Genomic DNA, 22822 nt, shown 5'->3' with positions numbered 1-22822 from the left:
CCAACTTGGGCTGGAATGCTGTTTGGGCTAGGAGCACCCGTTGTTCTGATTTTGAACAACATTTTTGTGAAATAGCATTTACTGTGAACTTTGGCTCTTGGTTCAGGATGTCGACTGAAGCGCATGATTTGCTCAGGGGAAAGACACTTGCTGCTTTTGCCTCATATAACTTATTTATGTGCTGCGTTCACTGGGATTCATCAATCACATTAATTCTTGGGCTTTCTTGACACATTTTATTTTTGATATATCTCCATAAGTCAGTCTGACTACATTTGCCCAGTAGTGAATGTATGTGTAGCCACTCTTTATCCATTTGTTTAAGTTTCTGTGGACCAGATCAATTCTTTATGTTGTTTTGTTAGGGGCCGCGAATTTGACTGCAGCTCTGATTTATTTAGCAGATTTTGTATTTTTGGCATAGTTTCTGAAGCCTGTGGATACTCTGCTTACTTTCCATTATGGGGCACTTTTTTTTAGAATATTTAGTAAGAGGCCTCTGGGGGATGGTACACGGCCTAGGGTTAGATGAATGTCTTTAGTAATGGTCTCCCAGTTGCCCAGAAAATATTTACTATTTTGAGTCTTGAGGGAGGGGACACTGGTGGATTTCCAAACTTAAGTTTTTGTGAGGAGGCTGATCCCCATTTTATTTGCTGGATTGATTGTATATTTTCATCATCTTTTGAGGTGCACATTGCCTTCTGGCATTGCCACTTAGTCAAGCGAAATTTCAGGACTGTGCTGAGTGGAACATGGTCTCTCTCTCAGGATAGAAGAATTTCAAAGCTCTCCAAATGATCAAGGATTTTATCCAAGGTAAACACGTAATCAAAAGTGCTTCCTCCCTTGAAAGTTTTTGGGAATTTTAAAACCGCAGATGTGTTTTCAAGTGTGTGCTGAATGGACTTGAGGTCATGTTTGTTGAGCAAGCTTCAAATCAAATTAGTGGGAAACCTCACTGACGGATGGTCAATCAGGATTACCCCCAATATTATAGTTGGGGTGATCACAAAGCACAGCATCAAAAGTTTCACATAGTTGGGTCATCCTGTCAGCTCGCTCGAGACTAAAGCTACTGTTAGAAATGGGGCCTTTGGTTGACAGTCAGATTACCCCCTGTTCAAGCAAGGACCCTCACCCTAGTCAGGGTAAAAGAGAATTACCCTCAGCTAACCCCTGCTTACCCCCTTGGTAGCTTGGCAGAGCAGTAGGCTTAAGTTCAGAGTGCTAGGTGTAAAGTATTTGTACTAACACACACAGTAGCTTAATGAAAACACTACAAAATGACACAACACAGGTTTAGAAAAATAGGAAATATTTATCTAAACAAAATAAGACCAAACGGACAAAAATCCACAATACACAAGTCAAGTTATCAATTAAAAAGCAAAAAGAGTCTTTATGTAGTTTAAAACACACACTTACACAGTTAGTGTGAAAATGTACCTTGGGTGCGTCAAAAATAACCCCGCACTGGCGAGTGTGCGTCAAAAAGGGCTTGTGATGCGTCGATTCCACTCACAAGCGAGACCTTGCGTCATTTCTCCTTTTGTCGGGTCGGGCGCGTCGTTTCTTCTCTGCGCAGGAGAGTGATGCGTCAATCCGGTCAGCACTCTCGGGTCCGGCCAGGCCCAGCGGTACTTGCGTTGGAAATCCAGCCGCACGATGATCTGAAAACCACGCAGCGCAGGTTGCGATCTCACCAGCCTCCGTCAGCGAGGCTGCGCATCGTTTCTCCAGCTCTGTGCGTCGATTCTTCGGTTGCCTTTCCGGCGAGCGTCGATTTTCAGCTGCGGAGCCGGCGGTGCACGTTTCTTTAGCCGCGGATCGGAGTCACGTCGATCTTTTCCCCGCACAGCGCTCTGTGCGTGGATTTCCTCCTCTTAGGCTGCCAGCTTCTCCTTTCAGGGTCCCAGGAACCGGATGGGCACAACAGGGCAGAGTAGGAGTCTCTTCAGAGACTCCAGGTGGTGGCAGAGATAAGTCTTTGCTGTCCCTGAGGCTTCAAACAACAGGAGGCAAGCTCTAAATCAAGCCCTTGGAGAGTTCTTCTCAAGATGGAAGGCACACAAAGTCCCGTCTTTGCCCTCCTACTCTGACAGAGGTGGCAACTGCAGGATAGCTCCACAAAGCACAGTCACAGGCAGGGCAGCTCCTCTTCCTCAGCTCGTTAGCTCTTCTCCAGGCAGAGGTCCTCTTGTTTCCACAAGTGTTCTCAAGTCTGTGGTTTTGGGTGCCCTTCAAATACCCAATTTCTCCTTTGAAGTAGGCCTACTTCAAAGTATAGTCTCTTTTGAATGTGAAATCCTGCTTTGCCCAGGCCAAGCCCCAGACACTCACCCGGGGGTTAGAGACTGCATTGTGTGAGGGCAGGCACAGCCCTTTCAGGTGTGAGTGACCACTCCTCCCCTCCTTCCTAGCACAGATGGCTCATCAGGATATGCAGGCTACACCCCAGCTCCCTTTGTGTCACTGTCTAGTGTGAGGTGCAACCAGCCCAACTGTCAAACTGATCCAGACAGGGAATCCACAAACAGGCAGTCACAGAAATGGTATAACAAAGAAAATGCTCACTTTCTAAAAGTGGTATTTTCAAACACACAATCTTAAAATCAACTTTACTAAAAGATGTATTTTTAAGTTGTGAGCTCAGAAACCCCAAACTCCACATCCGCTCCCAAAGGGAATCTACACTTTAATCAGATTTAAAGGTAGCCCCCATGTTAACCTATGAAAGGGACAGGCCTTGCAACAGTGAAAAACGAATTTAGCAATATTTCACTGTTAGGACATATAAAACACATTACTATGGGGGTCATTCTGACCCTGGCGGTCCATGACCACCATGGCGGAGGGGGGCGGAAGCGCCGCCTACAGGCTGGCGGTGCTTCCTGGGCGATTCTGACCGCGGTGGTAAAGCCGTGGTCAGAAAAGGGGAGCCGGCGGTTTCCCGCCGGTTTCCCGCTGGCCCATGGTATCCGCCATGGCGGCGCTGCTTGCAGCACCGCCATGGGGATTCCGACCGCCTTCCCGCCAGCCTGTTTCTGGCGGTGTCCACCGCCAGAACCAGGATGGTGGGAACGGGTGCCGTGGGGCCCCTGGGGGCCCCTGCACTGCCCATGCCACTGGCATGGGCAGTGCAGGGGCCCCCTAACAGGGCCCCACAAAGATTTTCACTGTCTGCTTTGCAGACAATGAAAATCGCGACGGGTGCCACTGCACCCGTCGCACCCCTGCAACTCCGCCGGCTCCATTCCGAGCCGGCTTCATTGTTGAAGGGGCTTTCCCGCTGGGCCGGCCGGCGGTCTTCTGGCGGTCGCCCGCAGGCCCAGCGGGAAAGCCAGAATGGCCGCCGTGGTCTTTTGACCGCGTAGCGGTCTTTCGGCGGGAACCGCTTGGCGGACGGCAACCGCCGACCGCCGCGGTCAGAATGACCGCCAATATGTCCAACCTTAACCATACACTGCATCCTGCCCTTGGGGCTGCCTAAGGCCTACCTTAGGGATGTCTGACATGTAAGAAAAGGGAAGGTTTAGGCCTGACAAGTGGGTACACTTGTCAAGTCGAATTTACAGTTAAAACTTCACACACAGACACTGCAATGGCAGGTCTGAGAAATGATTACAGAGCTACTTATGTGGGTGGCACAACCAGTGCTGCAGGCCCACTAGTAGCATTTGATTTACAGCCCCTGGGCACCTCTGGTACACTGTACTAGGGACTTACTAATAAATCAAATACGCCAATCATGGATAAGCCAATTACATACACATTTTGTAAAGGAGCACTTGCACTTTAGCACTGGTTAGCAGTGGTAATGTGCCCAGAGTAACAAAAACAGCAAAATCAGAGTCCAGCACACATCAACAACCTGGAGAACAGGGGCAAAAAGTTAGGGGAGACCATGCCAAGGATGAAAAGTCTAACACGTGTCCCCGCCAGCTGAAAGTGGGGAGCAACTACCCAACCTCATGGGAGTTTGCATCACTAAGGCGGAATAACCTGGACAGACCATCAACATTGGCGTGCTCTGTACCAGGACGGTGTTCCACCATAAAGTCCATCCCCTGTAGGGAAATGGACCACCTCAACAGTTTTGGATTCTCACCCCTCATCTGCATTAACCATCTGAGGGGCCTGTGGTCGGTCTGAACTCGGAAATGAGTCCCAAACAAGTAGGGTCTTAACTTCTTCAGTGCCCAAACCACAGCAAACGCTTCAGGTTCTATGGCACTCCACCTACGTTCCCTGGGTAGTAACCTCCTGCTAATGAAGGCTACAGGTTGATCTAGGCCCTCTTCATTTGGCTGTGAGAGTACTGCTCCAATACCATGCTCTGAGGCGTCTATTTGCACAAAAAACTCATTGGAGTAGTCAGGTGCCTTCAGCACAGGTGCTGTGCACATGGCAGCCTTCAGGGCATCAAAAGTGTTCTGGCAAGCCTCTGTCCAGATCACTTTCCTGTGTTGCTTCTTTGAAGTCAACTCAGTTAAGGTGATAACAATAGTACCATATCCCTTAACAAACCTCCTGCATATCCTGGGAGACCTAAAAAGGCTCTCACTTCAGTCTGGGTCTTGGGAGGCTCCCAAGTCAGAATTGTGTCAATCTTAGGCTGTAGGGGTGCCACTTGGCCACTCCCCACATGGTGTCCTAAGTACACCACAGAACCCTGCCCTATTTGGCACTTGCTCACCTGAATAGTGAGGCCTGCCTTCTGCAGGGCCTCTAACACTCTCCAGGGGTGTTGCAGGTGTTCCTCCCATGTGGAACTAAACACAGCAATGTCATCCAGGTAAGCGGCACTGAACTCATCCATCCAGACAACACCTGGCTGACCAACCTCTGAACAGGACGGGGGCATTCTTTATCCCAAATGGCATCACCTTAAACTGAAAGTGTCCATCTGGGGTAGAGAATGCTGACCTCTCCTTGTCCCCCTCAGTTAAGGCAATCTGCCAGTACCCCGATGTTAAATCAAACGTACTGAGGTACTTGGCAGCTCCCAACCGGTCAATGAGCTCATCAGCTCGGGGGATGGGGTGTGTGCAGTCTTGTTGACCACATTGCAGCAGCCTTTGGGACCAATACCACTGTGCTGGCCCAAGGACTGCTGGAGTGCTCAATAACCCCTAGGGCAAGCTTTTTGGATGCATCATCCTTAATGCGTGCCCTGACCCTGTCAGTCACCCTGTAAACCTTCTGTTTAATAGGTGTACTGTCCCCAGTGTCCACATCATGTGTGCACAAGTGTGTGACTCCTGGGATCAGGGAAAACAGTGAGGAAAACTGTCCCTCCACTGACCCATCTTTTTCTCCTACAGACAGGAGGTCAGGAAGAGGCTCGCTCTCCTCCTCTACCCCATCATCTGTTGCAAGGAGCATTGACAGCACAGCCTGCTCAAAGTGTGGCTTGAGACGGTTGACATGCAGGACCCTTAAAGGGTTCCTTGGAGACCGCAAGTCCACCAGGTAGGTGACTTCACTCTTGCGCTCAACCACCTCATATGGCCCAGTCCACTTATCCTGGAGCGCCCTAGGCTCCACTGGTGCCATCACCCACACTTTTTGTCCAGGTTGAAACTCGACCAGAGTGGCTTTCTGGTCACACCAGCATTTCATGTCCTCCTAGCTTGTTTCCAGGTTCTCCTGAGCGAGACTCCTGAAGCGGGCAGTCTGGTTTCTGAAAGCCAGCATGTAACTGAATACATTCTGGAGGGTTTACTAGGAGCTTTTTCCAAAGCCTCCTTCACCATACTCAAACGTCCCCTCACAGAGTGGCCATAAATCAGCTCAAAGGTACTAAACCCAAGTCCCTTTTGAGGCATCTCCCTGTAGGCAAACAGAAGGCATGGCAAGAGGACGTCTCACTTCCGCCTCAGGGGCTCTGACAGGCTCATGATCATGCCTTATAAGGTGCGGTTGAATCACTCAACCAGACCATTACTTTGGGGTGGTAAGGGGTGGTGAACTTGTAGGTTACCCCACAATCCTTCCACAGAGACTTCATATACGTGGATATGAAGTTGGTACCCCTATCAGATACCACTTCCTTGGGGAACCCCATGCGGGTGAAAACCCCCATCAAAGCACGACCCACCACAGGGGAAGTGATCGATCTCAAAGGAATGGCTTCTGGGTACTAGGTGTCATGGTCCACCAAGACCAGGATAAACCTGTTGCCCATGGCTGTCTTGGGATCCAGAGGCCCCACAATGTCAATGCCTACCCTCTCAAAGGTAGTACTGACAACAGGTAAAGGTTGGAGGGGACTTTATATTTCCCCCCACTCTTGCCACTTGCCTGGCAAGTCTGACAAGACCTGCAATGTGCATCTGAGTGCCTGCGCATTAGGGGCCAATAAAAGTGGGTGACAAGCCTCTCAAAGGTCTTATCCTGCCCCAAATGTCCAGCTAAAGGCACATCATGAGCCAACCCCAGTAGGAAGGCCCTGAAGCACTGGGGTACCACCAGCACACGGGCTGACCCAGGTTCAGGACCCTTAGGCTCGCTATACAGGAAGTCGATATCCCAATAAATCAGGTGTGATCCTGGCTCCTTGCCAGCCTCCTGGTCTGCAGCCTGCTGCCGCAAACCCTCCAATGTAGGGCATGTCTTCTGTGCTGCCCAGAATGCTTCCCTGGTGGGCCCCCCTTCCTGTTGCCACTGCAACAGCTCAGGGACCTCCCCCAGTTCAGCCACCTGTTCCCCTGTAGGCTCTGGGTGTCACCCCCAGGCTCCACCTCCTCCCGGACCATGGGAACTTCTGGGGCCGGTTTCCCATGCCCCCTGCCCTTCCTCTTCTTGGCGGTCCCCTGGGCCACTGTTTCAGGCTCCAGGGCTCTTGATTACCCTGACGGGCTGCCATTGACCGGGTGGATACGCATACCCACCCAGGCAGACCCAACATCTCCAAGTGAGACCTGTGTTCCACCTCCTTCCAAGTGGAATCCTCCAGGTCATTGCCTAGCAAACAATCAACAGGCATGGTTGGACTCACAGCTTCCTTCAAGGAACCTGAGACCCCCCCCCATTCAAAGGGAACCTGCGCCACTCTGCACAGGTGCTCTCAGCTGTCCACAGCAACTACTTGGTGAAGTACCCGGGGATCTATCTGCTCTTCAGACAGCAGCTGACTCCTCACTGTAGTCCCGCTGGCTCCTGTGTCTCTCAGAGCCTCCAATCTCTGTCCATTAATGGTCACCCATTGCCTGTACTTCTTAGTGTTTTCAGGCACTCGGGTTCTCTGGACCATCTCACTGTCCCCTAGTGAGACAAGGGTCATCTCAGCTGGTTCCCACCCACCTGAAACCAACTCCTCCCCAAGTGCTACACTGGCCAAACCCTGGGACGGCGCACCAGTGGGTGCGGATGTACTTTCAGGGCATTTGGGGTCCCCCTCACATGACCCACCTGGTCACATGCATAGCACTTACGTGCGGGACCACCTGCCACTGGCTTCCCTTTGGAGAACCATGGCTTCTTTTCACTGGGGGGTTGGGAATTCTTACCCTGGGAATCAGTTTGGGGCCCTTTAGAGAACTCCCCCTGTTTACCCTTACACCCCCTTTCTTCTGAGAGGGACCCTGCCCACCCTTGGCGTGGTCTCCCCCATACCTCTTCGGGACCCTGATGCTGTCCCAGCAGTCCGCTTCCTGTGCAAGCTTCCTGGGGTCAGTCAGCTTGCTGTCAATCAGGTGCTGGCGCAGCTCTGGAAAACATAAGGTGTACAAGTGCTCCCAAGCAATCAGATTGTAAAGCCCCTCAAACGTAGTTACCTTCTGCCCTTCACCCAACCATCCAGTGACCTGCAATAAGAATCAACACACTCCAACCATGTTTGGGATTCCTTCTTCTTGTAGGACCTAAACTTATCTTTGTACTGCTCTGGGGTGAGACCATACCTTGTGAGCAAGGCATCCTTCATGCCAGAGTAGGTGAGATTCTGAGCATCCCCTAAGGCTGGCAGAGTATCCCTCCCCTCTATCTCAAAGTGCTTCCACAGACCCGCCCCCCAATGAGCTTCAGGGACCAGATTTATGTGGAGAGCAGACTCATACCCCTTGAACCACAAGTATATGTCACCCTCCCTCTTGTAATCCTTCCCAAGATCTTTAGGAATGTGCACCCTCCTTTCAGGCTGCACTGTGGTGTGGCTGCCACCATCCCTACTAGACTGGCTCCTCTGATCCAGCTCTCTCAAGCTACGCTCATGAGCCAACAAAACATTTTTCTCTTCTAGGGCCATCCTCATTTTCTCCAGCTCCCTCTGGTGCTCCCTCTCTGCCTGCCTGTCCTGCAATTCTTCAGGGGTCAGACCCTTAGATGAGACACTGCTACCTGCCCTGGAGACCCTCTCCCTGGACATAACAGGCCCACCCACAATACCATTGTGTAGGGACCGCCCTTCCTCCTCCTCATCCTCCTCATCCTCTGTGTGCCCTTCAGTGCTCTTGGCTGTCACCCAGGCCCTCAGCACCTTTTGCAGCTCCTCCTTCTTGGATGAGCTCATAATGGGACAATCAAAACTTTTACAGAACTGCTTTAGCTGAGCCTTGGTATAGCTATCCAATTTCTCCAGGTCAAAAGCAGCTCCAACTGATGCATCTCCAGATTGGGACATGATGAAAAGTCAACAAAAGTGCAAACTTCCAAAAAGCAGAAAAGTTCCCAAATTAAGTTCAGAAGTCAATTAAATGTTACCACATAAATGGATGTAGGGAAAAATCCAAGCAAAAGAGAAAATCAAAGATCACCAAACAAGTAGTATGTGGTCACGTAGTGGTCTGCACTCAAAACAGTAGTGTACTCTTAATTGCTGTATGTCAAGTACAAATACAAGTCCAAATCCCCCCGCTGTCACCAATGTTAGCATAGCAAACAGTGAAAAGCTGCACGGGGCCCCCAGGGGCCCCGCGACTCCCCATACTGCCAGCCTTTTCCTGGCGGTTCAAACCGCCAGGAAAAGGCTGGCAGTAGGGGGACTCGTAATCCCCTGGGCAGCGCTGCAAGCAGCGCTGCCCTGGTGGATTAAAACCGCCAGGACTGAAGTGGCGGTAAACCCCCGGTCCCGGCGGAGCAACCGCGCCGCTTCCGCCGCGGTCGTAATACCATGGGAAGCACTGCCAGCCTGTTGGCGGTGCTTCCATTGAAACAGGGTTGTAATGACACCCCCAGTAACTTAATGAAAACACTACAAAATGACACAACACTAGTTTAGAAAAATAGGAAATATTTATCTAAACAAAACAAGACCAAAACGACAAAAATCCACAATACACAAGTCAAGTTATCAATTAAAAAGCAAAAATAGTCTTTATGTAGTTTAAAACACACACTAACACTGTTAGCGTGAAAATGTACCTTGGGTGCGTCAAAAATAACCCTGCACGGGTGAGTGTGCGTCAAAAAGGGCTTGCGATACGTTGATTCCAATCACGAGCAAGACCTTGCGTAGTTTCTCCTTTCGTCGGGTCGGGCGCGTCGTTTCTTCTCTCCGCAGGAGAGCGATGCATCAATCTGGTGAGCACTCTCGGGTCCAGGCAGGCCTTGAGTCGCTGTTACATGCCCAACGGTACTTGCGTCGGAAATCCAGCCGCACAATGATCCGAAACCACCACGCAGAACAGGTTGCGATCTCACCAGCCTCCGTCAGCAATGCTGCGCGTCGTTTCTCCAGCTCCGTGCGTCGATTCTTCAGTCGCGTTTCCGGTGAGCGTCGATTTTCAACCGGTGTGCCGGTGGTGCGTCGTTTCTTCAGCCTCAGATCGGAGTCGTGTCGATCTTTTCCCCGCGCGGCGCTATGTGCGTGGATTTCCTCCTCTTAGGCTGCCAGCTTCTTCTTTCAGGGTCCCAGGAACTGGATGGGCACCACAGGACAGAGTAGGAATCTCTCAAGAGACTTCAGGTGCTGGCAGAGAGAAGTCTTTGCTGTCCCTGAGACTTCAAACAACAGGAGGCAAGCTCCAAATCAAGCCCTTGGAGAGTTCTTCTCAAGATGGAAGGCACACATAGTCCAGTCTTTGCCCTCCTGCTCTGGCAGAAGCAGCAACTGCAGGATAGCTCCACAAAGCACAGCCACGGGCAGGGCAGCACTTCTTCCTCAGCTCGTCAGCTCTTTTCCAGACAGACGTTCCTCTTGTTTCCAGAAGTGTTCTCAAGTCTGTGGTTTTGGGTGCCCTTCTTATACCCAATATCTCCTTTGAAGTAGGCCTACTTCAAAGTAAAGTCTCTTTTGAATGTGAAATCCTGCCTTGCCCAGGCCAGGCCCCAGGCACTCACCCGGGGGTTGCAGACTGCATTGTGTGAGGGCAGGCACAGCCCTTTCAGGTGTGAGTGACCACTCCTCCCCTCCCTCCTAGCACAGATTGCTCATCATGATATGCAGGCTACACCACAGCTCCCTTTGTGTCCCTGTCTAGTGTGAGGTGCAAACAGCCCAACTGTCAAACTGACCCAGGCAGGGAATCCACAAACAGGCAGAGGCACAGAAATGGTATAAGCAAGAAAATGCTCACTTTCTAAATGTGGCATTTTCAAACACACAATCTTAAAATCAACTTTACTAAAAGATGTATTTTTAAATTGTGAGCTCAGAGACCCCAAACTCCACATGTCCATCCGCTCCCAAAGGGAATCTACACTTTAATCAGATTTAAAGGTAGCCCCCATGTTAACCTATCAGAGGGACAGGCCTTGAAAAACGAATTTAGCAATATTTCACTGTTAGGACATATAAAACACATTACTATGGGCCTCATTCTAAGTCTGGCGGGCGGCGGAGTCAGCCCGCCAGACTTCCTCCCTCCAGAATACCGCACCGCGGTCGGAAGACCGCTGCGGCTATTCTTTGTTTTACACTGTGCTGGCGGGTGACCGCCAAAAGGCCGCCCGCCAGCCCAGTGTAAAACTCCCTTCCCACGAGGACGCCGGCTCAGAATTGAGCTGGCGGAGTGGGAAGGTGCGACGGGTGCAGTTGCACCCGTCGCGAATTTCACTGTCTGCAATGCAGACAGTGAAATTCTTTGTGGGGCCCTCTTACGGGGGCCCCTGCAGTGCCCATGCCATTGGCATGGGCACTGCAGGGGCCCCCAGGGGCCCCACGACAACCCATACCGCCATCCTGTTCCTGGCGGGAGAACCGCCAGGAACAGGATGGCGGCATGGCTGTCAGAATCCCCATGGCGGCGCAGCGAGCTGCGCCGCCATGGAGGATTCTAATGGGCAGCGGAAAACCGGCGGGAGACCGCCGGTTTTCCACTTCTGACCGCGGCAAAACCGCCGCGGTCAGAATGCCCTGCGGGGCACCGCCAGCCTGTTGGCGGTGCTCCCGCCGACCCTGGCCCCGGCGGTAAGGAACCGCCGGGGTCAGAATCAGGCGCTATATGTCCTACCGTAACCATACACTGCACCCTGCCCTTGGGGCTACCTAGGGCCTACCTTAGGGGTGTCTGACATGTAAGAAAAGGGAAGGTTTAGGCCTGGCAAGTGGGTACACTTGCCAAGTCGAATTTACAGTTAAAATTGCACACACAGACACTGCAATGGCAGGTCTGAGACATGATTACAGAGCTACTTATGTGGGTGGAACAACCAGTGCTGCAGGCCCACTAGTAGCATTTGATTTACAGGCCCTGGCACCTCTAGTGCACTTTACTAGGGACTTAACAGTAAAACAAATATGCCAATCATGGATAAGCCAATTACATACTCATTTTGTATAGGAGCACTTGCACTTTAGCACTGGTTAGCAGTGGTAAAGTGCCCAGAGTAACAAAAACATAAAAATCAGAGTCCAGCACACATCAACAACCTGGGGAACAGAGACAAAAAGTTAAGGGAGACCACACCAAGGATGAAAAGTCTAACAGCTACTGAAAAAGAGATTGATCAGTAGAATACTGTCCAATGGTCATTTATTTTAAGGCCTTCCAAGGTGATCAATTGTATCATTTCGTCCTGGGCTGTGATTTCTTTTCACTTTCAGATCGAGGGTAATGTTGAAATATATGGAGAGGGCCCCAGATGGCCTCCCGAAAATATTTGTTTTTTTCTGCCCTTGATGTATTTCATAAAAGTCGGGAATTATTGTGGGACTTGTTGACCATGTTGCTTGAAAGCAGATTGACATTCATTATGAGCAAGCATGCAAGGGAAGTTTTAAGTAGCCTGGACAGCCCACCAACGCTCCATGATAATATTTTTATATGTTGTATCCTTTCTGGAGCTGGGTTGGTGGTGCTAGGAACAGTTCTGGGTGTCACTAGATAAAGTGGCCGATAACCAGATCCAATCTGTTTTACACTTTGCCTCAATGGGTTCCAAGGCAAATGTCCTAATTAATTCCCTTATGTTTGAGTGGGACTGAGATATATGCATTTTGCTATGGGTCACATTTAATTGTGAGTGCCCCGCCCCCCTTAATGTGCTGTGAGTACGATCTTGAGGATTTAATGATTCACCTTGGGTCTTCAGTGAAAGGGATACTTGGGAGTTCTGATTTTTGAGATCTCGATGCCCCATTCATCAAAAGTCAGTTTACTAGCCAGGATTTCTTCGGCCAATGAGAGCATTTTCAGTGTTAATATTGTAGATTCTCTTCTTTTGTTACTCTTTGACAGTATTTTAAACTCTACGCTCAAGATATCTCCCAAGGGTTTTTTATTAAGCTGATTTAGAATGGCCTTGAATAATTGTAATAGGCTACAGCAATTAAAAACATTGTGGTTACCCTCTGATGAGTATTGTGGTGTGACCACCAGCTGGTTGTCCTCGGGTTGCATGGGGGTTCGCTGGGTAAGCAGTCTTTACTTAGTTGAGTGGCCCTAACTGGATGGCCAGATGAGAGCCCGTTGGGCATGCTGTGCAAGGCCACAATATTTAGTGGTTGTTCAATTTTTTTGTGGAGCTGTTGAGGTATCCAAAAGCATTCCTGGTATGCCACAAGGTCTGGCAGGTACTGATTGTGTGGTCTCCAAGTAGATGCAAGGCGTGGAAGATGCTACTGGAGTGTGTTGCGCTGGGGAAGGGCCCACTCCATGTTCAGGTGTGGAGTGGGTTGGTGGCTAAGGGACTGGAAGTTGAATTACTTCATTGGGTTTAGCCACGTTCTTGCCTGTCACCCTTTCTTCGAAGATGGGATATATGCTGATTGGGTGGCTGTCAATTGTCCTTTGTTCATCTAAGTATCGAGTTTGCAATTGTTGTTTGCTGCTTTGTTTTTGCCATTTTTAGTCTCTTTTTTGATCTCTTCGAAAAAGCCCCTGTCCATCGATTCTACATATGGTCTGTGTTGCTATTACTTGAGGACGTGTTTTCCTCTGTTGGCAATTTGGTCAGTGTGGAAGCTTGAGGGACAACGTTATAGGCCTCGTCCCCAGGAATGGCAGGTGAGTTAGTTATTTTGCCCCGTTGTAGGACAACCATGGAGGACCACGAGGTTGTCTCTGAGCATGCCATGCCTCTTGGCACTGTTGTGGAATTAGCTGTTATTCCTGGAGACGGGTTTCCAGGGTTTGGTAACGTGGAGCGGAATTATTTCAAACTGGGTTTGGCTGGGAGTTGAAAGGCAAGTTGCCATTCTGAAATCAATGAAGTTAACACCTCCAAAGTGCACAGTGTTTGAACTATTAGATGGAAACACATGTTGATCTGTCTCTTTCAACTGGCCTGGCACTTTGCCTCCTTTGTTCCACGATGTGAAGTTTGGCCTTCATTTTGGCAATCAATGTTGCTAAGGCTTGTTTTAGATCGAATTGCAATTCTGACAGGTCAGGGCGTTTATTGTAGCAACCAGACCGTTTATTGTAGCAACCAGAGTTGTGGTGATTGAAGCTAGTAGATTGCTCTGCTAACTCTGAGTTCGGAGAAAGAGCAGGGCAGTCCTATTGTGATTCCTGGAGCTCTCTGTGAGGCTGTGGTCCTGTGCCAATGTTGATTTTGTATTTTGCTGCAGAGCGTCTGCACCGTTTATTTCACAGTCATATTCCTCGCTGCCGTGTGCAGCACTATATGAGGCCTGGTTGGCATCATGAGAGCCACACTGTTCCCATGCAATGACTGCTAACTGTGGGTATCCTGCACTGGAGAAGCTGTAGAGATTCGGAAGACGAAATAACTTGTGATGCTGTGAGTCAGCGTTGGGGGGAGGATGGGGGCAGGAGCTATAAGTGGCAGATGTACTGGTAATGCTCTTGCCGTTTTGTTCCTATCCCTCTGTCTTTTTTGTAAGATCAAACTCTGCTAACGTGCTGTCTGACACTGAGAAGACTTTGATGATTGAATTGTCCCCTCTTAGCTGGGAGTTATATTGCGTTTATGATTTTGTTTAGTGCTGACGTTGAGAATGATTTTGTAACTTTCGGCATGCTTGAAGTGACTGCGTAGCCTGTTGGGCCTCATTGCAGGATTATATCTGAGAAATGAGTTGGAGGAAATTTTCTATAGACACTTTCTTGCTGGTTGATGCCTTGCCACTCATTCGGGTGTTGTTAGGTTTATTGCTATACCCAGTTGCAAGTGTCAACAGCGGGCTATCCTGGCTTTGCAGGTGATGGTATTAATTTGCCTATGAACCTTGCTGGCACCCCTCACGGCACCTGCAGCACTTGAAGTCCGAGCTGGTTGAGGCGTTAGTGGTTCAGCCTGAGCCTTCCCAGGAATGCCCTGCAGCACTAACTGTCCATGCGTTGGTATGTGGCCTTCTCCTTTTGGCCATTGCGCTAACTCGCCACTGGTAGAACAGGCTGTGAGGCAACTTCCACCCAGGAAGAAATGGGTGTGTTTGCTTATTTGGACCTTTAGTTGGCCCTTTGCTTAGTCTTTGTTTCTAATAGTCCGAGATGTGTGAAGACACCGTGAGCAAACATAAGTGAGCGTAGAGGCCTATTGGTGTGCTTATGCCACCTAATTGGCGTTGCATTTGCCCTCTTTTATAGTGGTAACTTCAACGTTTTGAAGACTTCTAATCATTGCATCACAACGCACCACTGGGATGCTGCCAGTATGCACAACAACCACTTCTTGCCAGGTGCTGTGCCGTTCTTTGATTTACTTTGCAGGAGTGGCACAGTGCTGCTGTTGATACCAGTTTGGAGCTATGGGGGAGCTACACTGGGCTACACAAGGGCAACTGCAAGCGGGGCACGCAAACACCCCCACAAGCCGCACCTGAGAGCAGCCAGGCCACCTCCGCAGGTAGGGGCCTCCCCCGCAATGGCGTCTAATGCCAAGCTCTAGCAGCCCTCATGCCACTCTTCCACTGGCCCTGGTCCGGAGGGAGCAATGCCAACCGTTCTGGGCCTGCTTTGCCTCACTGCCCGCAACACTTGCCTCTCGTGGGCACTTCCTACCCACTACAGCAAGTGGGATGCGCTGGCTGCTGGGTCTGCTGCCAGCCGGCTGCTGTGGGGTGCCGGGGGGGGCATCTCTTGGTGTAGGGAGCCACAGGCCAAGATCAGCAGCAATGCAGTGTGAGGCAAGGCGGGGTGCAGGCCCCTGCAGCAACCCAGTGCAGCCGTGCCACATCCGTTCCTAACTGCCTCACTGCCGGGCATTCAGTCGCTCGCTGATTGACGCACCTGCCATAGCTCAGTAACCGGGGATGGGAGGCCGCAACCTTGGGTAATGATCTTGGCCACCCCCACCTCCCTCAGTGGCAGCAACAGCGGTGTCCACAGCCCGGATAACCCAGTGGTGGCTCTCCTCCCGTCGTGATCATAGCATGCTCTTCCTCCTCACTGACATCTCCAATCACTACCAAGTGTAAAGAAACCCCATGATTTAATAACTTGGACCACAGTGTAGGAAGCTGGCCTGATGTGGGGTGGATGCCCGTTGTGTTGGCACCTTATACTAGGTCCAGGCAACCCTTATTATTGAAGTGTAGGCAGTGTCTAGAAAGCCAGGGTTCTCTAGAGGTAGCTGTGGATGAGCAGCCACGATTTATCTAGGAGACATGCAAAGCTTAGCAAGTACCACTATATTCGCACAGAAACTTATCACACAATGAAGAACCAACCACAGGTTCTATAGTATATATATATACTTTATCATAGTAACACAACACCAGAATACTTATAGGCAGTCCCCCCCAACTGGAGGTAGGTACACACACTATATATACATAGCATATATATATATATATAAATACAATAGCAATCAGCAATTAACACAGAAACAACAAGCATTGGCAATAATGGTAGAAAATAGTGAGGGCCCTAGGGGAGGGCCAACTCATATACTAAGAAAGTGGAATGTGGAGGGAAGTCTCCCACCCAAGGATGTTGAGTAGTTAGAGGGGAGCTGGAAAAATTAGGGGCCCCAAGAGGTGAATACCTGAGTGACCCCAGCGACCAGTCAAGCAGAGGTAAGTACCTCGTCTTCCCAAGGACTAACAGGAGGATTTAGAAAAGGGATTGTGCAAGACCTGGACCAGACTGGAAGATCCCAAAGGTGGATTCTGGCAGAAGAGGACCTGCAAAGGAAGAGGACAGAGTTCAGTTCGAGATGGAGTGTCCGGTCATGGCAGAAGCCACTACCCACCCTTCTGTGGATGCAGAATCAGGTCGACAGGGTAGAAGAAGACCAGCTGTGCAGCACAGGAGCTGAAGGGTAGTCCCTGTAGAAGTGAAGATGGTGTTCCAAGTTGGCTGTCGGGTTGCAGTTGGTCAGTGGTAAGGAGAACCACCTACAAGCCTTGGCAAAGGCAACAGAAGCACAAGAAGAGTTTCGAGGCTGAAGAGGACCAGCACGGTCCATGGGACTCAACCCTTGGAGGGAAGTCCAGGCTGACCCTCAGAAGTTGCGAGTGCCAGCAGAAGCAGTTGCAGCCCCTGCAGGCAACCCACTGACAGGAGGCACAGGAAGTCTAAGTGAGGCCCAGTCAGCACACCTGAAGAGGAGTCCCACGTCGGTTGTGCAGCAGAAAGGAAACTGTGCTTGGCAGGTTGAAGTGCTGGGGACTGGGGCTACTCAGAGCCTGAAGATCCCTTGAAGCAGGAGCAAAAATGTCTTGGTAGCTACAAGAGTCAAGGTGCACAGGAGTACTGTCCAGCAAGGAGAGGAAAAGGCTTACTGTCTCACAAGTTGGACATTGGGCAGAGAGGACCAAGACCACCACCTGTGATGCAGGATCCACACAGTTCCAGAGAAGATCAGATCCACGAAGCCAGATGTTGTTGCAGTTGGTGCCTGCGGCTGCAGGGGAGTAACTCCTTTACTCCAAGGGAGGTTCCTTCTGGCTTCTTGGCGCAGGTTGAAGTCTTGCTGACCCTAGAGGATGCAGAGCCAGGGAAATGTTGTAGTTGCTGGAAAGAGCCGGAGAAACAAAGTTGCAAAGCAAAGTTGTCAGTCAAGTTGCAGATTGTTGGTTCCTGACGAGTCCATCTGCAGTTCCAGTGGCCAGAAAATGAAATTAATGATGCAGAGGAGTCCTGGTGGAGTCTTGCACATCGAATCTGGGGACCCACCCACAGGGGAGTCTATAATAGCCCCAAAAGAGGGTTTGGTCACCTAGCACGGTGACCACCTATCAGAAGGGTCTTTGACATCACATACCTGACCTGGCCAGTCAGATGCTCCCAGGGACCTCCTCACATCCTGGTTTCAAGATGGCGGAATCAAGTGGCCACCTGGAGGAGCTCTGGGCACTACCCCTAGGGTGGTGATGGACAGGGGAGTGGTCACTCCCTTTTCCTTTGTCCAGTTTTGTGCCTGAGCAGGGACCGGGGGTTCCAGGACTAGTGCAAACTGGTTTATGCATGTCGGGCACCAAATGTGCCCTTCAAAGCAAACCAGTGGCTTGGGGAGGCTACCCCTCCCAAGCCTATAAACACCTATTTCCAGGGGAGAGGTGTTGCATCCATCTCCCACAGGAAATACTTTGTTCTGCCTTCCCCTGCTTGAGCTGGTCAAGCAGCAGGAGGGCAGAAACCTGTCTGAGGGATGGGAACAGTGCAGGCTGCCTGGCAATCGCTAAAAGGCTGGTAGGAGCAATACTGGGTGTCCTCTAAGGAGCCCCGAGAGTGCATGTAATCATACAACCAATACTTGCAACAGTATTGGGGTATGATTCCAACATGTTTGATACCAAACATGCCCAGGTTCGGAGTTACCATGATGTAGCTGGACACAGGTCCTGTGTACTGGACACAGTGTTCAGTACACAGGTAAAATGGCTTCTCCGCACTTATGAAGTCCAGTGCAATGGAGCTGGAGCTCGTAGGGTCACCTATGCTCATGCAGGGGTGCCCCCACACAGAGGGACCTGCACACTGCCCTCTGGGCTAGGAGCACCTACCATAGTGGTGACTTAAAGTCACCTGTAGTGAAAGGGTGCATGTACCTTTTCATGCAGGCTGCAGTGGCAGGCCTGCAGACACATTTTGTATGGGTTCCCATGAGCGGCATAATACATGATGCAGCCCATGGGGGTCCCTTGGTGTCCCAATGCCCTGTGTATCTAAGTACCATATACTAGGGACTTATAAGGGGGCACCCGTATGCCAATTGTGGAGTGCACAAACATCCTAAGCGACCAAATTTAGAGGGACAGAGCACAATCACTGGGGTCCTGGTTAGCAGGATCCCAAATTAAAACAATCTAAACAGACTGATAGCAGGCAAAAGGTGGGAGTAACCATTCCAAAGGAAGTGTACACCCAGCTTTGAGTGATTTATCATTCATAACAGATATGTGAATTACGCTCAAACCAGTCAGGTTCTGAGCAGGATATGGTACGTTGACTGTGCCATTAACAATTCTAGAAGACGTACACCATATCACTGATGAAGACAAGTCATGTCTGCTAGTACTAATAGACCTATTGGCTACATCCGATAGAATAGATCACAAAAACCTACTCACTGTCCTAGAATAAAGAATGGGATCCCAAAAGCAGGTGCTGAACCGGACTGTCAAAATAGGCAAGTGCACATCAGCCATAGTATCAGTGTTATCTGGTGTCCTACAATGTTCCATTCAATTGCCAACAATCTTAAGCCTTTAGGAACAGCATTTGAGCATGTACATAGGATATTTGCATTAAAATGTACCAATGTGCAATGTGTCTACAATAACTCCTGGATCTATCTCCACTTAAGGATATCTTCACACTCTCGCGCTACCTGTAAAATTGCAACACTATCGAACAGAACAGTGCCTGACGAAGAACACATAGAAAATGTAATTTATGCTGATCAGCCCCAGATCCAAAAATCAAAAGTGGACCCAAAACTACGAGAATAAAAGCTGAAGGCCGAAGGATTCAATCCTTTGTTATTGCCAATGGTAAACCCGGGAAGTTTCACAATTCAAGCCTTCCATACGTTACAACCTCATATCAATAACATAACATAATATATGTATTTATAAAACGCACCCTTTGGCCTCTTGGCACTAAAATGACAGACGACAGAATCAGTATACATCTATCTTTGTTCATTGAAGAAAATAAAAACACACTCCCACAGAGCCAATTAAAGTCTGCAGTACATGCATTAAAACTAAGGCAGTCTCATCCTGTTGGGTATTCAGCAGTCTCTCTTGATCTTATCAAAGCAATGTCCACTCCACAGCAAGACTGTGATATGAAACCATGAGCATATTTCAGGGTACTGCAGGAGCTCCAGTGGCTACCCATTAAGACCAGGCTTAAACTGAAAACTGTCTGCTTAGCCTATAAAGACTCACACAGCTGCCTGGCACCTCACTGACCATATCAAAGGGCTCCAGATCCCCTTGAACCGAATTCTCCTTACATCTGGATTTTTTCAAATTAGGAATTGCACCAGAACTAAAGTCTTTCTCAGAAGAAGCAGTCAGCACCTGGGATTCCCTGCTGGTATAATGAAGGACATAGTTCTACAGTATGTATTCTCAGATGGCCCTTAAGACCCACATATTCAAGATGAATCTGGCTTGATGTCCCCCAAGGCAAAAGCTCTACTTCATGTTCCTCCTCTGTTTTTGCCATCCTTTATTCTCCAGTGTCTCTTATCCATTCTTATACACACTCTCCAGGAGGAACTGCATGAACCTTGTCATAGTTGCAATCTTACCTTCCCCTGAATGCACTTAAATTTGCACCTGGAGATCCACTGCTCACAAAGTTGTAAGTGTTACTGTTTTCCTCCCACCTGTATCTACCACACCCGTTCATTCCTACCCTCCTCTTCAAAGTTCAAGCTCTCCTATTCAGTGTTATGTCTGTAGCTGGTTGAAGTTCGTGCTACTGCTAAAGGAAAATACCAAACACCTAACTAAATAAAATAAGAAATTGCCTGCATAGGGTGCACAGAGGTCTAAGAAGTCATGACTACCATTGTTGCTCTACTGTGCACCATCAACATCCTTGAAAATCCAGTTTCGGCTTCAAGGCTAATTTACCATCAACTGCAGACGCTGCAAAGTAGGATTTCGTGCTTCAGGATATCCTGCGGGCAAGACATCCTTCGACAGAGACTTCTCTGGTGTTTCTGCAATGTTTCAGTCCCCCCTGAAGATGTGTTGTCTAGAGAAAGACGCAGAGCGAGTAACGTGTGTGCCTGGAGAAGCCACAGGGGACAGTTTGGGACATGGGCCTGGGGCAACGGGGCTCAGAAGGGGACCATGTGGTGCGAGGGTGGTCAGACTCAGACTGGCTGCATCAGGGGACTGTAGAAGGGCAGGGTTGGGAGCTAAGGAACATCAGTCCACCAGCTTCCTCTCGTGGACCCTCGTAATAAACTTTGCAACTTTGCACATGGCACACCTTGCAGTTTGAAAAAAAATGTAAGGCGACTGACTTAGCTACTTCGCACAAATTTAGCCTCGTCTTAAACAAGCATCTAAAGTGCATCCTTCCAGAATGGCCAAATAGAGCCCTGAAAATCTCTAGTTGAAACACTGGAAGCATTACAGCTGAATAAGAACGGCCATCGGGACCTGAGGTCATAGAAAATGTACTAGTCAAGATTACATCACTTTCATTATCAATTTGCATATGGTTGTTTTCGCTCCTTAGACTGAGGTTAGTTGAATCATCTGAACCCCATAAATATTCTCTCTGTACGAAGGCCATCTGACCCTATTTATACAGCAGGGTTTTCTTACATTTGAGGTATTTTGGGCTACATTCATCACTACATTCCACAATAACTAGACTTATATCTAAAAGTGCTGCTACTGGCCCCGTCGGAGTTAAGTGTCAATTCATTACTAGGGCGTGAGATGGAAACACATGTTTTCGAAAAACACCACATCTTCTCCGGCAGCCCAAACCAACAACACTTCCTGTTCCCAACCTTCTCTACTAGGTAGATAGCCTTGAACCAATCTTACAACATGCTATGCTAATGTACAGCGCCCTGTTGCCTCCTCACATTGCAAGAACCAACACCGATATCAATGGTCATTGATGCTGAAGACATCAGGTTGCTTACCTGGGTGGGCTTCAGTTTTGTGCTAACCTCTCCATTGTCTACGGCTTCCTGAAAGGCTTGGTGGAAGGTCATGTCCTCGGATTCCATGGTGATTGTTAGTACGGCATCATACGCTGCTCTGAGCTTGGGGTTGGTCTGCAGCACCTCATACATGTGTTTTTCATATGGTAGACTGTAGTAAAGGGTATCGTACGGGACAAAGACCAATGTACCGTCTGTCATCTTCAAGTCGTGGGCAACCTCTAAAAGTTGCTTTTGCAGCTGTCCACCAATGAGGACTGAATGCATACACATGATTACCACTGAAATACATAAGTAATGCATAGATAAGGTTATCAGGTAAATATACAAACATAATTTGCACGTGGTCAAAAGGCTAGACACAATGGAAGTGAAAAATAACCTTTTAGGTAGTATATCTACACTGTTACAGCTATATGTTTCGAAAGATGTTTTGGGGCCACAAAATATTGCACAAGAATTCTGTAGCGTTGTTTTAATTGCTGCATTTGTTTTTACTAAGATGTGTTTCAAACCCATGGATGTGCGTTTCAAAGGCTTATTTGTTTGAGCTGTGGAAAACAAAATTCCCACACAATACCTGCAAGGACACCTGTTAACTGTATCTGCAACTTTCCTTCCCTGTATAGCCTTTGATGGGATGGCTTTTCACGGTCAGTGGAGCAGCAGCCATTCATGTGACTGTAATTACTGTGAGGACACCTATTTAAAGTCAGTGGCACTGCAGGTTGTCCTGTCTATTTAAGTATTGCAAATACATCTTTAGACTTTCAGACCCATAGTGCAGTTTTTCACTACGACACTTTAGCATATGTGATGGGAAATCAGTATTTTGTAATTTGTGATGTTACTGGTCACATCATGTGAGATGTCACCAGTGATAACACTGATCTTGAGATGTCTGATGTAATGTTTGATATCATGAGCAGTCCATGGGTGCATGGGTGAAGGCAAGGGATGTTATGTCCACACAGCCAGACATAACAGATCAGTCTTTTTTTTAGGTTTTAGAATGTAACTGCAGCATCACATAATCTCTCCAATTTCAGATTTTTATGCAAATATACGTACGTATAAACATAAGACATATTGGTCTACGGTAACTGCACAAACAACTGTTTGAAACCCCATTTTTCTTGAGGATGATGTTACACTCATAAATTAGTTTCCGAAATTTGCAGATAGTACATCATTTGCATAGGTTATGGCCTCCATCTTCAGTGATAGAGATACAGATGTGAAAGGGTCATCCAGGACGTGAATCTTAGCCTCCCCACCTGAATCATGAGGGAATTGCAAGGGTAGCTGGAAACAATATGGCCTCTGTGATGAAGTGGATCCTGAGCTGCACTTTGACAGAGTTGAAGGTGCAACTCTG

The 22822-nt window shown here is 49.0% G+C and overlaps 1 protein-coding gene across 1 annotated transcript in view; it reads right to left on the bottom strand.

Moving 5' to 3' along the window:
• The window catches only part of GUCY2F (guanylate cyclase 2F, retinal), a 428460-nt gene that overhangs the window by 291961 nt on the left and 113677 nt on the right, over positions 1-22822 (bottom strand). Inside the window, exon 3 of the mRNA XM_069211537.1 lies at positions 21424-21725. Within this exon, the coding sequence (XP_069067638.1) occupies positions 21424-21725 (302 nt within the window). The remainder of the gene's footprint in view (positions 1-21423; positions 21726-22822) is intronic.

This window comes from Pleurodeles waltl, chromosome 2_1, assembly GCF_031143425.1.
Source record: "Pleurodeles waltl isolate 20211129_DDA chromosome 2_1, aPleWal1.hap1.20221129, whole genome shotgun sequence".
Classification (NCBI taxonomy): domain Eukaryota; kingdom Metazoa; phylum Chordata; class Amphibia; order Caudata; family Salamandridae; genus Pleurodeles; species Pleurodeles waltl.
This window is presented reverse-complemented; position numbering and strand designations above follow the sequence as displayed.